Raw genomic sequence first — 17937 nt, forward strand, 5'->3', positions numbered from 1 at the left:
TATTTACAACAAACTAATGATTTGACTTTCTCTCTGCGGAAGAAAGCCTTTATTGTTGTTTATGCTTCCAACTTTAATATTCTTTTAATATTAAATTGAATTCCATAAATATAGTTTGTAGCAAGTGTCTTTTAACTCTTCTATTTATTTTATTCACACTTAAATTTTTTAATGTTGAACAATTAAATTAAAAATGTTTTAAAATATTAAAAGTCACCATATTCACCTCCGGAGACGTTAGAGACATCAAGTAAAAATTTCAAACAATCCATCTATCATCCAATATTATTTAAATTTCTATAATATATCTTTCTATGAATTATATTATTTTTCAGTGACAAGGTGCACCAGGTGTAGTCAAATTCTCGTCAAGCACTAGAACACTCACTATGGAAGTATATGGACCCAATATAAATTCCCTGACCTCTCCTCTCCTCTTCCCGTGAAACCAAAAAAATCAAAATACGAAAGCAAAACGCAATTAAGCAAATGTCTCGTCTCTCTTCTTCCTCTCTCTCCTTTGTCGATCCATTAACCTATTACTCAACCTCACCACATGTAATCCCATTTGGTTACCATCCGAATCCTGATCATAACACCATGAAAGATTGCTTTGATTTTAAGCTTTACTCTTCTTCTCTCCCCTCGAATCAATTTGTAATGCATAATACACCAAGCTTTAATTCCTCTTCCACCCCTTCCTCCTCGTCTTCTTCCTCAGGCGAGTATCTTGATTTCAATTCCAGCCCCATCAGACGCGTGTTCAGCACTGAAGATCTCCAGGTAATTTTTTTTTTTTTTACCTTTTATTCCGAATTGTTTTCTGTACAATGCAAATTGAATTTGATGTGTTTACGAACAGGGGATGAATGGATTCCAGGCTTCATCAAAAGAAGCTCAAGCGAACGAAACTGGTACTGTCACAAGTAAAGTTGGCCGGTACAGTGCAGAGGAGAGGAAGGAAAGGATTGAACGATATAAAACCAAGCGTCAACAGAGAAATTTTCAAAAGAAAATCACTGTATGTGCTTTTGATTTCATATTCTAAGTCATTTCTTCTCTCAATTAACATTTCCCACTGTCTATAAATTACAATTTTTTTTTTTTTTTTTTTTTGTATAGTATGCATGTAGAAAGACATTGGCTGATAGTAGACCAAGAGTCAAAGGAAGGTTTGCTAGAAATGGAGATGGAGAAACAGAGATGGAGATGGAATCAGAGATTACTGGTACCAGTTATGAAAACTTTGGTTATAACAATTACAACTACAATGTGTACAACAAGTCACACAATTATGCCTATACCAGTAACGGTACAAGAGATTGGCAAGAGGAACTGATTGGCTATGAAGAAGTGTTCTGGCCAAACATGGTTGATATTTTCTCTTCAAATATTTTATCATAAGAAATTTGTTAATTAGTGTCTGATTTGGGGTTTTCTAGCAAGTATTTAGTGGAAGGATCATTCAAGAAGGTGCTGAGATTTTCTCTGTTTAGGCTTGTTAAATTAAAGCTGTTGTTAATTATGCCATGCACTTGGAATTGTATCTTTGTGGAAGTAATAATGTATATATTAACTTCTTTATTCTTTGTCTCTTGCATGTCTAAAAGTTTGTAGGACACGTGGCAGAATTTTTCTTAGAAGTTAATTAATGTAGTTGATATGCACACGTAAGCAAACACGTAGGCTCCCCCATGATTAAATAAATATATAAATAATAAATGACAAACAGACGTAAATCACGGCAAAGATATTTTGTTTGCTCATGCTTATCCGTCTCTAGAACCATTAATAGCATCAATATATATAATTTTTTTAAATGGTATAGAGATGTAAAAAAATCACAATTTTTTTAAGAAAGGTGTTATTTTGGTTTTGGGGGGGGGGGGGGGGGGGGGGGGGCAGCCTCCCGTGTCAGAAAATTTCAAAATTTTGGCAAGTTTTTGAATGCATGTGCTCAACAATTTTGATGGACACTTTAAAAAACAAAAACTTTTTAGGCTTACAACAGGTGTTTTCATCATAATTGTTGAACGTTTTTTTTTTAAATAAATAAATAAAGATATTGGTGTAATTCATTTAAAAACCTGAGATAACCAAATAAAAAATTCAAAATATTTTGTATATATAAATAAATAAATAATGATATTGGATTTAATTAAATCCACAATGGATTTAATTAAATTGGTTGTCGAGTGGATCAAGAGGGACATGCATGCCTTACAGCCTTAGTTTCTTCTTATCAAATTCAATATTAATAAAACTTAAAAGAATTGTTTCCTTTATGAAAAACATATTAGTTTTAATATCTTATCATGTTCATAATAACATTTGATTTTTAAATTAAACTGATGCTAAAACAAGTTAGAAATAGCAACTTCTCATATAAGTTATATTATTCCGTAATAGTACATACATATTTTCAAAAAGACAATTATGATTTTCCGTGTTTCATCATACGGTTAATCAACATGTTAACGACTGAACTATGACAAAATGGATCGAATTTCAAAGTTTTTTTTTTTTTTTTTTCTACGGCGTATATTTTAGATGCACGGAACAATATTAATAAAAAATGAGTTGCTTTGACATTCGTATTTTAAATGGTCCGAATTTTTCACATATCAATTCAAATTTTAAAATATCCCTTGGGTAAAATAGTTTTTATAGTATCAATAATCCTTAGTGATTTGTGTGTCTCTCCACTAAGAGAGTTTGTATATATATCAAGATCATTATAAAGATTAGTTTCTGAATTCAGCAGTAACAAGAGAACGATAAATTGATTAGCGAAAAGTATTGCAATTTCTTTGCATAGAGTATTTTTTATTTGTAAAGTCGTTTGTATATGTCAATTCAAATCGGTTTTTTATTTAAACGAGACTTATAAAGTACTTTTGGCATACTTCAATGCATAGAATGTGAATTATATTTTTGCAAATAACTCTTTATCTCCCTTTCTGTTGTTACTTATCTATTGATGTGCTGATAAATATTGACGCATCTTTTCATATTAAATATTTTTTTGGGTATATTAAGGATGTGCTCCAGAAAGAGGTAGAAGATCTTCATTAAAGGGAAGAAAGGAGAAAGCTCGAAAATGACGAACTGTTCACGTCGTTTACTTGATTCATTAGTGGGGAAACGGAGAGAGAGCGAAGGAAAGGAGTTACTATTCGGAGAAGAGAAGTGTGTATTTTTGATGAAATATGTCACCTTCGAATCGGAGTGTAAGATTTACTGTTTAGAGGAGAAAGCCCTTGTTTCCCTTCCTCTCCGTTCCTTCTCCTTCTTCTACGGACGGTGGTTATGGAGCACAACCTAAGAAAAGGAATGAATATAACACAAATTTAGATTTAAAAAAAAAAATATAGCACAAATTTGAGGGAAACATGGGATTCTAAATTCGAATGTCGTATTTTGAATTTCTTGCGTATAGGTTGTGTTTGAAAACTTTGTCAAGTTTATAGGATTTAATATAAGTTTATGAGTGAGTTATGTTACTGTGCATATCACGATTTAGTCTGTAATACAGATCAATATTTTTGTTTTCAAAATTCTAACGGTCGATTTAAACCGTTTAAAATGTTTTTTGTATAAATATGTACTTGCAGATCAAATTTTATAGGTAGAAAATCACTATTTTTGAATGGTCCAGAATTTTCAGATCAAGTGATTTTCTACCTATCTTAAAAAATAATAAAAGAATTCTAAAAAATATAAATTTCAGTATGCAAGTAAATATTCATATGGGGATCATGTTGAATGGTTCGGATAGACTGTTAAAATTAAAAAAATAGAAGTATTGATTCGTATTACGGACCAACTCGTGATATGCAGAGTACCTTAGACTCACTCTAAGTTTATTGAAATATTAATTGAGGAAATGTACTGGAGACGCTTAACAATTCTCTTGTCATGATTAAACGAAGTAGTTGGTACACAAAAGTAAACACAGTGCTGATCCCAGCCGTACACATAACCAGAGGGTCCATCTAGATTCTTACACGTGTTGATGAGCCTACAAAAGTAGTCCGCATCGCCTGCATTAACTCAAAAGAGCATCTTTTAAGTTAATATATCTCGACCGTCTGATTGTAAACGGAGTCCATCTGACCTTCTCCTATGATGTAGGGGTCTTTAATATTCGTGTGAATTTAAATTAGCACGAATCGTAAAGCTAATCTGATGGTCCATATACATTAATTCAAAAATTACTTTTGAGTTAATGCAGAGGATACGAATTTACAAAAGTCACCAGCTCTGAATCCCAGTCAAAGTAGAATAAGAATAATTATATATAATATACAATTAATTCGAACCTCAATCATGAGAAGAGGAGAGGGAGAAAATACCATGCTGATTTGTTTTCCAAATCTAGTAAACTCAAAACCAAAAGAAGAATATATCCAGCAAACCATAATAACCTTCAAGAAGTCATTTTCGATTTCTTTTCTTTTTAATATAAATGAACAGCTGGGGTACGAATACAAGTGTATATAACAAGCTCTTATACCTTGTCACATTAGCTGTATCGTTTACTCTCTAGAAAGTACATGATAAAATATCACTTTCTTCAAATAGATATATAGTTCTTGAATCTTGCATCTCCCAATACAATAACTTCTCACAGTGTGTGAGTGTATGTGTGTTATTTGTTATGTATGTATGTATGTTACTTCAATGGCTTAATTACATACTAGCTCGTTAATAAATCGAGCTGATTCGGTCCGAGCTAGGCCCTAGTTCAATCCACTATCGAGCAAACTGTTAGTGATTGAGTCAGAGACGAATCAAGAACGATCCACGAGTTGCAATTTTTTTTTTTTTTTTTTTGCCGATTCTACCCAAAAGGGTGCACTCGAGTAGGTACCGTGATTCTTTGTCGGCCTGTAACTAAGGGCAAATTGAGGCCTTAATTTCTGCTATTACAAATCTAACTAACAATATTCTTTTCAAATCTCCAATAACTTTATAAATGGAGATCTCCAATACCTCTTCTATTAGTTTAAACTTTAAATCGTAGCAAATGCCGATGAATACTAATTGACAAACTAAGTTCATTAAATTATTTATTGTTAAAATTCTATAAACACTTCCGTATATATATGACTCTTTACTTAAATCTAAATGAAACATATCATTATAAGTTAGAAATATAAAAAAAAAAGCACCAAAGGAGTCTTAATTTGTCATCCAAAAGAAACTTAACAAATTCGGATGAAAAGGAGATTAAAAAGTATGCTTTGGAATTGTTCTATAAACTTTTATGATCATAAATTACTATTATAAATTACTTAATGAACAGTGGAAGGAACTGGAAGGTTCCGGTTTTTGTTATTAAATTTAACTAATAAATATGATCCGAATATTTTCATTTTAATTAAAACAAAAGTCCAAGCATCGTCTTTGTTAATTAAAACAAAGTTAAATTGGACGGTTCAGTAATCTCCTTGGACAGCGATGCTCTGAAGAGCTTCAGACCTAGAAACAATCATATTTTTCTGATTTGGAAATATAATGAAGAATACTTAGAACTCATGTAGAAAAATTTTCATCAAGAATATATATATGTAGAGAAAAATCTTATTTGAATCATTTAATCATATATTTTTCTAATTTTGTTTCTTTACATATTATTTCTTCTCTAAATCGTTTAATGAGCTGTCTTGCTTGTGGAAAGAATTAGATAATAAATCACAATGATACTTCAAGAAAAATTTTCATGTTATACTTGATCCCTTTTTATTCATTTGTTGTTGTTTCTTTTATTGTCATTTATTATTTGAATTTATGTTTTTTTTTCATTTGTCTTTTATTTTCTTTATATATATTTTTGTTTTGTTTTGCATGAATGTCAAACAAAAAAAAATCTCTTCATATTCTATTCAATCTTATAATATGTCTCCGTGGCAACGCACAGGCACAATACTAGTATCATACCCGTGCGTTGCAATGGAGAACATATTATAAGAAACAAATATATCAATAAAAAATAATAATTACTAAAAATCAAGATACATGTTAATAAAAAATTTCTATGATTTTGTATTTTTAATTAACTTTAATCGTGATATATGATAATAATTTGATGATTCTTTATTTTTAAGTACCAATGATATCAAATAATAGCTCGATTCAAATCTAATATGAAATATCATACAAACAATTCAATATCAACATATAATATGATATCAAAAAACATAAATAAAAAAGTGTTATCGTGTGTATGTATATGATATATATATATACACACACATATTATAAGAGAAATATATATTCACACACACGTTCCAATTTATATTCTTCTTTGTTTCCAATTTATATTATTCTTCTTCTTTGTTTCCAATTTAGAATATATACACACACACATTGATATATTATATATTGAAAATATATTCTAAATTCTTCACACCAATATGTATAGAAACAAAGAAAGAGAAATACGTAGATAAAAAAAAAATGATTTTCATTGTGATCCATACAGAAACGAATAAGTAAGAAAACAAAGAAATAAGAAAATAGAAGGTGGAGTCTTCTCAATTGAAGAAGAGATATATGAAAACAAAGAAATAAGGAAACGGATAAATATATCGCTAAATTTCATAATTTGTTCAATTTTAATTGTAACGTATCGTGTGGCAGCACATGTAGTGAGTATGTTTTTAACTAAATTTAGATTTCTACACATAAAACAGATGCATTTAATCAAAAGAAGACAAATTATGTAATTGGAGGGCTGAGATCAAATCCGAAGTTTCATTTTTCAATCGTAGCCGTTGGCGGATCAAACACCCAACGTGCTTAATAATAGAATGAAAATGATATTTAAAAAAAAATCATGTTATATTTGATCTTTTTTTTCATTTGTTGTTGTTTATTTTATTGTTATTTATTATTTGGATTTCCGTTTTTTTCAATTTGTCTTTTATTTTCATTTAGTTTTTTTTTATTTTGTGTAAATGCATGTCAAATAAAAAGTCTCTTCATATTCTATTAAATCTTATAATATGTCTCCGTTGCAACGCACGAGCACTATACTAGAATCTTATAATATTCTAGTATCATACCCGTGCGTTGCAACGGGACATATTATAAGAAACAAATATATCAATGAAAATAATAATTATTTAAAAATTAAAACACATGTTAATAAAAAATTTATATGATTCCGTATTTTTAATTAACTTAATCGTGATCTCTGATAACAATTTGATGATGTGATGATTTTTTATTTTTAAGTATCAATGATATCAAATAATAGCTCGATTCGAATTTAATATCAAATATCATACAACGATTCAATATCAACATATAATATGATATCAAAAAACATAAATAAAAAGTATTATCGTGTATATGTATAGGATATATATACACACACACATATTATAAGAGAAATATATATTCACACACATGTTTCAATTTATATATTCTTTGTTTCCAATTTAGAATACATATACACACACGCGCGCATTGATATATTCTATATTGAAAATATATTCTATATTGCCCACACCAATATGTATAGAAACAAAAAAAAAAAGAGAAATAAAAAAATAAAAAAAAAATGATTTTCCACTGTGATCTATATAGAAACGAAGAAGAAGCAAGAAAACAAAGAAATAAGAAAATGGAAGGTGAAGTCTTCTCAATTGAAGATGAGAAATATGAAAACAAAAAAAATAAGGAAACAGATAAATATCTCGCTAAATTTTAGAATTTGTTCAATTTTAATTGTAACGTATCGTGTGGCAGCACATGTAGTGAGTATGTTTTTAACTAAATTTAGACTTCTATATATAAAACAGATGCATTTAATCAAAAGAAGACAAATCATGTAATTGAAGGGCTGAGATCAAATTCGAAGTTTCATCTTTCAATCGTAGCTGTTGGCGGATCGGACACCCAATGTGCTTAATAATAGAATGGAGATTTCCAATATAGCATTAGAATTTAGGAATTTAAAATTGCTATAATTTTACCACTTTACCCCTAGTGTACCTAAAATTAATGCCACGGACATTTTTTTGCTTTTGTAGTCGGTTCCCTAATTATACAAAATCTTTATAAAATTTGGCAACAAACATATATTTTATTATAAATCCTAGTTATTATATTTAAGTATGTAACATGTTACACTCGTTTGGATGGTATGGTTTTTCTTTTTATTTTGTTTGGCTAGGAATTATGAGTAAATTGTAAGGTTCTAAATAGCGATTATAACGCTATAGTTTTTAAGGTCCAAAAAACTTATAGCGTAGTTATAGTGCAACTATAATTATTTATTTAGAATTATTATAAAAGAAAAACGGTCAATTACATTATAGCTTTTGAGATCTGAAAAGCTATAACGCAACTATTGCATAACTATAATTAGCTATTTAGAACCCTGATTAATTGTAATGCGTTGCTTGTACTTAATAGTTGATGTCGGTTTCATTGTGTAAAGTCAGGCTTGTATGTTTTGATATATAGAGAGTAAATATTTGATAATTTTTCTTTAATATATATTGTATTTCGTATTTTTTAAAGCCTCCAAATGTAATGTGGTAAACGTCATAATATACCGTTTGGAATCGGACGGTTCCGATGGGTATCAGATCAATTGGTTCGATGTTAAGTTAGAATTATCTAATTCGTATTAAGATTCACGTCGACAATTCTAATACTGATCAGATATCGGATTGAATTTGTTCTCTCAATCGGACCATCCCACTTCATACCGTTTTTGAACAAAAAAGAAAAAGAAAGGCAATATGGACTTTTCCTATAACCTCCATTTTTTTTGAATAAGCATTAATTTCTGTACATGCGCTACAGTACCCACACAGTACCAGCGCTACAGTACCCACACAGTACATGCACTACAGTATTTGCTACAGTACCGCACAGTACCCGTGCTACAGTAATTGCATTTAGAGGAATAATGTATTATGGTCTCCACTAATTATATTGTGTTCACTAATTATTATTCTAAAAAGATATTATATAGTCTCAACTAATTATTATTCTAAAATTCTAGCAGCACCCTTTCAAAGCCTCGGCACTAATTCCGCGTCAACATTTTTCTAACAAAAATAGTTGACCTCATAAAAATAAATACTTCAGTGCATAGATATAAATACTTTCAATGCTTAGATATTGATACTTTCAGTGTCATATGTAAAAAGAGGAGGGATCCAATTACAAGATTATGGCAGTTTAGGTCCCCACAAGCAGTTATGTAAAAATTACAACATTGTTTACTATATAGATATAAATACTTGTGTTCTTTGGACTACATACTTCAAGATTTGACTATTAATATTAAAAAAAAAGTTACATATATGAAATGCAGTTATGACAGTTTGGTCCCCACAAACAGTTATATATAGCAGTTTAGGTGCGAGTACTGTAGCGCGGGTACTCATATCAGCTTCCTTTTTTTTTTCCTGTAAAAGCTCGTCTTAATTTACAGTACATGTTTCTTGAGAATTTTGATAATTAGTTGCAATAAATAATTCATGGTTCAGTCCTAGTGGAAACTTGAAGAGGGGGTCTCAGTTGCTCATTGCAATGCAGCTTGACAATTTCTTTTATTTTCATTTTTATTTTAAAACTGATATATATTCTCACAAATGAAATATAGTTTCCAAGTGCAATGCTTCTTGCAAAACTACTTGCATAATTAATTAATTACTACAAAATTATGATAATAATTGAACAACTTAATTTAAACAAGCATCACATCAAATTTAGTCTGATACTTGATTTAAATCGTCCGATCAATATAAAAATTCATACAGACAACATCAAAATTCGTACAGATCCATAATGTATGATGCTGATTGAACAACTCCAAACAAGTATCACATCAAATTTGGTTTGATATCTGATCAAAACCTTCCAATCAATATCAAGAACACACAAATAATATCAAAATTCGTACATATCAACAGTGGTGGAGCCACCCTCAAGCAATGGGGTCAATTGACTCCCATTTATTGTCAAATTTTTTTTGTATTTATACCATATTTTCTATATAGTTAAAAGAAAAATACTATGAACAGTGTACATTTGACCCACATTTGCAGCAGAATTTTTTTATATATTTGATCCCCATTCTCGTCTTACCACCATAGTCTAAAAGTCTGACTCTGTCCCAGTATATCAATTGCACGAAAATTGATATTTAATTAAACGGTTCCGAATAAATTATCAATTCGAATTTGATCAGACGCTCATCAATCCCCCTCCACTCTCCATAATCTCTATTCTATTATTAAGCACGTTGGGTGTCCGATCCGCCAACGGCTACGATTGAGAGATGAAACTTCGGATTTGATCTCAGCTCTCCAATTACATATTTTGTCTTCTTTTGATTAAATGCATTTGTTTTATGTATAGAAGTCTAAATTTAGTTAAAAACATACCCACCACATATGCTGCCACACGATATGTTACAATTAAAATTGAATAAATTCTGAAACTTAGCATATATTTATCCGTTTCCTTATTTTGTTTGTTTCCATATTTCTCCTCTTCAATTAAGAAGACTCCACCTTCAATTTTCTTATTTATTGTTTCCTTACTTCTTCGTTTCTATACATCACAATGAAAATCATTTTTTTTTATTTCCTTATTTCTCTTTCTTTGTTTCTATACATATTGGTGTGGGCAATTTAGAATATATTTCTGATATAGAATATATCAATGTGTGTGTGTGTATGTTCTAAATTGGAAACAAAGAAGAATATAAATTGGAACGTGTGTGTAAATATATATTTTTCTTATAATATGTGTGTGCGTGTGTGTATCCTATACATACACACGATAACACTTTTTATTTATGTTTTTTGATATCATATCTCTATTCTATTATTAAGCACGTTGGGTGTCCGATCCGCCAACGGCTACGATTGAGAGATGAAACTTCAGATTTGATCTCAGCTCTCCAATTACATATTTTGTCTTCTGTTGATTAAATACATCTGTTTTATGTATATAAGTCTAAATTTAGTTAAAAACATACCCACCACATATGTTGCCACACGATACGTTACAATTAAAATTGAATAAATTCTGAAATTTAGTGATATATTTATCCGTTTCCTTATTTTTTTTTTGTTTCCATATTTCTCCTCTTCAATTGAGAAGACTCAACCTTCCATTTTCTTATTTATTGTTTCCTTACTTCTTCGTTTCTATACGGATCACAATGAAAATCATTTTTTTTTATTTCCTTATTTCTCTTTCTTTGTTTCTATACATATTGGTGTGGACAATTTAGAATATATTTCCGATATAGAATATATCAATGTGTGTGTGTTCTAAATTGGAAACAAAGAAGAATATAAATTGGAACGTGTGTATGAATATATATTTTTCTTATAATATGTGTGTGTGTATATATCATATACATACACACGATAACACTTTTTATTTATGTTTTTTAATATCATTGGTACTTAAAAATAAAAAATCATCACATCATCAAATTGTTATCAGAGATCACGATTAAAGTTAATTAAAAATACAAAATCATATAAATTTTCTATTAACATGTGTTTTAATTTTTAGATAATTATTATTTTCATTGATATATTTGTTTTTTATAATATGTTTTCCGTTGCAATGCACGGGTACGATACTAGTTATAGATTAAACGGTCAAATTTTACTTTATACTCTGGAAGTGGCCGCCGACATGTAGCCAATGAAACTTCATCTAGGCTCAAGTCATGAAAAAAGAGAGAAAAGAAAGGAAATAATTGACAACTTGTTGAGTTATTCCTTGTGGCCAATTTCATATTTTCATATATACTACGTACTTGTAGTGTAGCAGGGTTGCCTAGGGGAACTAGCTACATAATCATGAGAATTTTATTAAAATCACCACTTTTCTTAATATGGACAATACACTAGTGATGAGGTGTCTAAGTGGAAGGAAGAATCATGTGAGCTGTTGCATTTACTCTTCCCTTCTAATTAAAATACAGATTCCGATTCTCTCCATTTTATGTGGAAGTCATATATGATTCTGGACATATCAAATTTGATTTGTATTAATATATATACTTCATAAAAGATATTAAGCATCCAACTATTTTAGTTGGGTCACATTATTTATTTTTTTATCAGTTCGATTCAGTTTCTCTCTTTATTTAATTTCATCGGATGATTTTTGTCACTGTTTTTATCATATCGTACTCCAAATTTTAAGGAGAATGATGTGCCTACAAAAAAAAAACTTTGTAAAAACTTTTTGTTGGCTTGATTTGCAAATAGTTGTTAGGATTGTCAATGAATTCCTAGTAATTATTAGAATCAAGCAAACTATATATAGTAAAGTAGTAATAAGAACAACAATTTCATGACCACATCTGATTTAGATAGTTAAAACTCGAAATGAACTATTCAAATATATCTGAATTATTAAAATCAGTTCCTTAATAGCTGGAGAGGAGTAGAGTGGGAAAAATGGCATGGCGGAGTGCTGGAGCTGGCTCCGTCATGTCAGTTATGTGCTGTGGCTTGCGTGTCCCGTTCCGTGATTATTTTTTGAAATTTTGGCACAACACGACACGTGGTCATGCGAGTTACATGTAATTAGGATAATTAGATAAAATCTTGAATAAACTAACTTAAATTATGATCAAATGGTCACGTGTGTCACGCAAGACACGTTTGGGCACAGCGTGACTCACGTGGCGTGACCATTCGCGTGCCGTGACCACTCCTTGACATATATTTTAGTCACGACATAACATGCATAGCACGTGAAAAATTAACTTGATCATAGCACGAGACCAAAGTCACAGCATATTAGTCATGGCACAACACGTTTCTTCCACTCTTCAGAGGAACCTAACATATAATGTATCTGCATTACCTCACCGTTTGAGTTTAAATCCGAACTGTCCCATCAGAACTGAGGCATTTAGTTATTTTATCTTGGTGATATTTGAATTTGGTAAAAGAAACAAACAAAAAGATGAGCGGCCAGAGCAATAAAAATTTACTAATTGGATGCTAATGTTGACTATCTATTAACAAACGACATTAGGCACTCACTCTTAACTTGAATATAAATATAATCGCCGTGCAAATAATAATTTAGTAGCAGTTGCCTTTTGAAAAAATGCGACCTTGGTAATGATGGCCTTATTTACAATACAACTTGAGAAAAAAGAAAGATAATATTCTTTCAAAAAATGAAAAGTAAACTATGTTATAGGCACAATAATGTTGTTAGTTTGAAGACAAATTAATTAATGAGCCAAGTCTATTTGACTTTTACCATCGGCTAAGAGCCAATCCGTTGGCCTTTGATGTTTTTCCCATCGGCAAAAGGCATGAAGCCGTTGGTATTTGATTGGTGCATTTGCTATCGGCAGCAAATTGATCCGATGGTAATTTGGTTAATTACTATCGAGTTTGGCTAATATAACATTAACATCAGTGTCATTTTAGCCTATATAACACAAACTCTAAAACCTATCAAATCGACTTCAAACAACTAATATAAACCGTTCAAATCGATTTACATTATGAGTGATGCATTTACATACAATTTTTTTTTTATATTTTCGAGTTATTTTAGTATCAAATCAAGCGGTAAAAATATTGAAAAATGAATGTATTAAAATTAACTTAAAAACTCACACATTTGACTGCTTGACTTAATACTAAATAAATTCAAAAATTTATAAATTTTGCATTTAAACGCACAACTAATGAAGTAGATGGGTTTGAACGGTTTGGATTCACCGTTTGAAGTCGATTTGATATGTTTTAGAGTTGGTGTTATAAAGGTTGAAATGACACTGATGTTATACTAGCCAAACTCATTACTATCAGTACAAAGGATATATAACCGATGGTGTTTGGTTATTTGTATTAGAAGGACCAGCCGAAGCTTCTCCAAATTAGAGCAAGTTCGTGAGTCAGAACGGACGAATTGAGCTGTTCTTCGCCTCTTGTTGTCTTTTCGTCAAGCCATTTAGGGTTTTGTTATCTTTTTTTTAAAACTTATAAGAGAGTGTATGAGAGAGTACTATTGAGAATTATAATTTCATGTATTTGCAATATTCTTTGATTTAGTGGATTTGTGCCATGTGCTTCCATAATTTTTTTTCCGAAAAAAATTTCACGTAAAATCTTGTATCATCTCAAATTTTTTGTGCTTGCTTGCTTGCTTGTTATCTTGGTTTCTCTTGTGGTCCATTTATTTGCTTACCTCTATTTTGTCCAACATATGTAGCATATATTTTTTTACATGCAACTATATATTGTTTGAGTGAGTCTATGGTACTATGCATATCACGGGTTGTTACCGTGCTACGGCTCTATATTTGAGTTTTCAAATCCTAACGGTCGATCGGAACCGTTCATCTTGTTCTCCATATTAATATGTATTTGGAGATCAAATTTTACATTTTTTGAAATTTTTTTACTATTTTTTTAGATATTTAGAAAATCACTTGATCTGAAAATTCTGGACCATCCAAAAACAGTGATTTTCAATAAATCTAAAAAAATAGTAAAAAAATTTCAAAAAATATAAAATTTGGTTTCCAAACACATATTAATATGGAGAACAAGATGAACGGTTCGGATCGACCGTTAGGATTTGAAAACTCAAATATAAAGCCGTAGCACAATGCCAAATCGTGATATGCATATTACCATAGACTCACTCATATTGTTTTATATAGAACCATAGCACCGTAGCCCTCTATGCTATCCATAGCACCCAAGCCTTACTCTTTTATATATGCTTCGTAAATGATATTATACTGTATACATTGATTAAACATACAGAAAATGCTAGATGCAAATATTTTGAAAAAAAAATGGAGCATCTTGCTTTTCTAAGGAAGACCGGAATTAAAGTATAGCTAGAATGGTTAGACATACATTATCTTGGAAATTATATAAATAGGGTTAGTAAAACCACATACATATTCCATTAGAAAAGGAAAAATAAAAATATGGAGCCTAAGGTCCAAGCATATAGTGGTGGAATCAAGTCCCGAAAAAGCTAATTTTATAATCTAAAAAAGGCTCAAAAAGTGGTACAAGAGATTAGTAATTGGTGATAGAATGATTCATTCCATCATTTACATAAACAACCGAAAGGAATTTACCATTAGCCGGAAATTATTATCAAATGTTTGCTAAATTGGAGCCCATGTGCAGCCAAGCCACTTTTCTTACAAGTTACAACATAGCATTTCTTCATTACAATTTAATAGGTGCTCAAGTTGTCCCTAATGCATTCTACAAAAAAAATATTATTTGTTTGTTTAGTGATGGAATCAGAAAAGATGTCAAATTATCAATGCAGAATAACAAGTTAATTCCTTTTAAAGCTCAAGACTAAATGGGCTTGGTCTGAAGTATGATATACACTGGGCCATTGTTTTTCGGCCCAATTGAACTCAAGGCCTACACAATTCTTGGTGGACATGTTGTCCAAACTCCAAAGGGATTTGGACAGAGCCTTATCCAGCTCCGTTTATCAACCGTCCGATCGGCATCAAAGTTCTGACGAACGTTCTAGATTAGGGAACCGTTTAAATTATTAAGTTATAAATCCTTTGACATGAATCTCAATGAATATTGGACGGTATATCTCCGGATTTAGATAAAGTTTGTCAAAATCCAACTACTGAATTCTCGGCCTTTCCCCGAGAGGACTCAAAATTTCTGTGTCCATCTTTTATGTCTTTTTGTGTGGCGTTTCGCTTCACCTGATGACCTGAAGGCTGAAAATGAATCTTTCCATAGATGACTTCATGGTAAGTTAATCTTCTCTTCCTGCACAGAGCGCACTCTGTTCTCACCGACTCACCCGGCCGTTCGCTTGAACAACTCAACTCGCCTACGGGCTTTTCCTCAATTACTGTTAGATTTAGTCATTTAGATCGGACGGTAAATATTGTTTTCATCTCTCCATTGGCGCCTGAGTATCGGAGAAAACGAGAACATAGTTGTATCTTCTCGGCTCCTCGCCTTCTTCCGTTTTTTCTGATTGCTGAGAAATGAGGAGGCAATATCAGGTAAAAATATTTTACCCCTTTTTACGAATAGATTCATTGATTTATGCACAACAGCTCTATAGTGAATCACTTGACTTAGTTTGCCCTTTTTATCAAGAACTTCTAGCAATAAAATTCTGGAAAAACTTGGATATATGTTCAACTATTCTAGCTTAATTTTTTTTCCCTTAATTTCAGTAAAATTAATTCATGTGAGTTTTTATAAACCTAATGGAATTTTTCTGTTCTTTTTCTATTTTGAAGTATATCTCTAGAAATTCTGTGCAACCATATACTTACAATTTGGAGGTCTAAATTGATATTTGGAAAAAGAGGATACCCTTGATTAGCGCTGTATTCTGTTAGAAACGATTTTGGGCAGCATTCTAGGTCGTAGAAGAGATCATCTGCACTTTTCTATAAATGGTAATGGGAATGGTGAATTGCGGAGACACTTGAAGTCAATTTTTTTTCTTTCTAAATTAGGAAGATGGCAACCACTGCCCACTGGGCTAAAAGAGATTATCAACAGTTCAATTCAAAATTTTGTAAATTAGGAAGATCACTTCCAGTCCTTTTGTTCTTTGGGTTCGCAAACAATGTCTTCAATCTGTGAAGACTGCTGTATTGAATTTGTATCACAGACATTGTTTGCGAAAAAAAAAGAGATTGTAAATATGTGATCTAAAATCTTTTAATTTTGGGTTCCATATATATTATATGCTTTTCATTTTCATATTATCAAAATAAAAGGAATCTGTAAACAATCTTTTAATTTAACATGGGCTCACACCAAACTTATTATTGCTAGGTCAAGCTCAATCTCTTACAATATGTATTATAACTAAATTTTGTATACTTTTTTCTACTGCAAACTGATTTACCCTCTTTTTATTTAGACTGAATAAAAAACTACGCATAAATATTATGGAGCCAGCTAGCAGCACACAACATCTGGTGCCCGTTGTCAGTAAAATCACTGGAGAACCTGCCGTTCTAATTATAGGGCTCCCCAGGTCGTCTCAAAGTGGCAATGATGTGAACCAAATATCCAAAAAGACCCTTAAACCACAACCCAAACTGGAATCAGAATCAGAGTCGGCATCTGAGCCCGAATTAGATCCTTGTTTCGGAGAGTGGCTTGAAGGGCGGAAAGTTAGCAAATTATTTGGAGATGCTTATTACTCTGGCAAGGTGGTTCAGTACAATGCAGAGGTCAACTGGTACAGGGTTGAGTATGAAGACGGTGATTGTGAGGATCTCTACTGGCATGAGCTGGAGGATGTGCTAGTCCCACTGGACATCTCCATTCCACTGAAAGACTTGGCTCTACAGCATAGCTACTGGGGTAAAGCCATCTCTAGATCTGGAAAAAAGAGAGGTAGGCCTAGAAAAGGTAACTCTACCAGTGGTGACACTGACATTGTTAGTGGTATAAATGAACTTGCATTGATACCAGTAAAGGTTGAATATGCCGAACAACCCTTGGTGACTGGTAATAAAAGAGGGAGAAAACCTAAGTGTAATGCTAAGAGCACTAGTTCTGCGAGAAGTGAAGATAATTTGGCTGTTACTATTGTGAAAGAAGAAGCACCGGCAGTTACGAAACATTCTAGAAGAAATAGAGGAATCAACAGACGAGGTGTGATGACAACTGCAAATGCCGAGAGACAGAAAAGGAAAGAACAACAGTCTCAGTAAACCTAGTTCCTTTTAGTGACTTTATATGTTTGGCTTCTTTCTTTCTTTTCTTTTAATTTAATCTCAAAATGTTCAGTTATGATTTTTGGTGGCTAAGTTGTGCATGCATTCTTGATGGATGCAAATGCTGATCTTTCTTTAGATTTTGGTAACTTTAATTATTTGCTCTTGTTATATAGAAATATGATTGTGTTAATTCCAACTGTTTCCTC

At 31.4% G+C, this 17937-nt stretch overlaps 2 protein-coding genes across 2 annotated transcripts; both read left to right on the top strand.

Annotated features, from left to right (window-relative positions):
- Positions 1–437: 437 nt before the first annotated feature.
- LOC144549727 (uncharacterized) lies at positions 438–1579 on the top strand. The gene is made up of 3 exons (XM_078298467.1): positions 438–783; positions 863–1021; positions 1123–1579. The coding sequence occupies exons 1-3, from the start codon at positions 490–492 to the stop codon at positions 1402–1404; spliced, it is 735 nt and encodes a 244-aa protein (XP_078154593.1). The 5' UTR covers positions 438–489; the 3' UTR covers positions 1405–1579.
- Positions 1580–15806: 14227 nt separating this feature from the next.
- Positions 15807–17927, top strand: LOC144573968 (uncharacterized). Its single transcript, XM_078323766.1, has 2 exons — positions 15807–16045; positions 16924–17927. The coding sequence occupies exon 2, from the start codon at positions 16952–16954 to the stop codon at positions 17723–17725; it is 774 nt and encodes a 257-aa protein (XP_078179892.1). The 5' UTR covers positions 15807–16045; positions 16924–16951; the 3' UTR covers positions 17726–17927.
- The last annotated feature ends 10 nt before the right edge of the window (positions 17928–17937 follow it).

This window comes from Carex rostrata, chromosome 2 (assembly GCF_964058835.1).
Source record: "Carex rostrata chromosome 2, lpCarRost1.2, whole genome shotgun sequence".
In the NCBI taxonomy this organism is placed as follows: Eukaryota; Viridiplantae; Streptophyta; class Magnoliopsida; order Poales; family Cyperaceae; genus Carex; species Carex rostrata.

Bases quoted from the DNA above. Each gene is read 5' to 3' on its own strand.
- LOC144549727 (XM_078298467.1), top strand. From the start codon at position 490: ATGTCTCGTCTCTCTTCTTCCTCTCTCTCCTTTGTCGATCCATTAACC. The intron at 784-862 runs GTAATTTTTTTT...GTTTACGAACAG, and splicing joins TCAGCACTGAAGATCTCCAG to GGGATGAATGGATTCCAGGC. The intron at 1,022-1,122 runs GTATGTGCTTTT...TTTTTTGTATAG, and splicing joins ATTTTCAAAAGAAAATCACT to TATGCATGTAGAAAGACATT.
- LOC144573968 (XM_078323766.1), top strand. From the start codon at position 16,952: ATGGAGCCAGCTAGCAGCACACAACATCTGGTGCCCGTTGTCAGTAAA.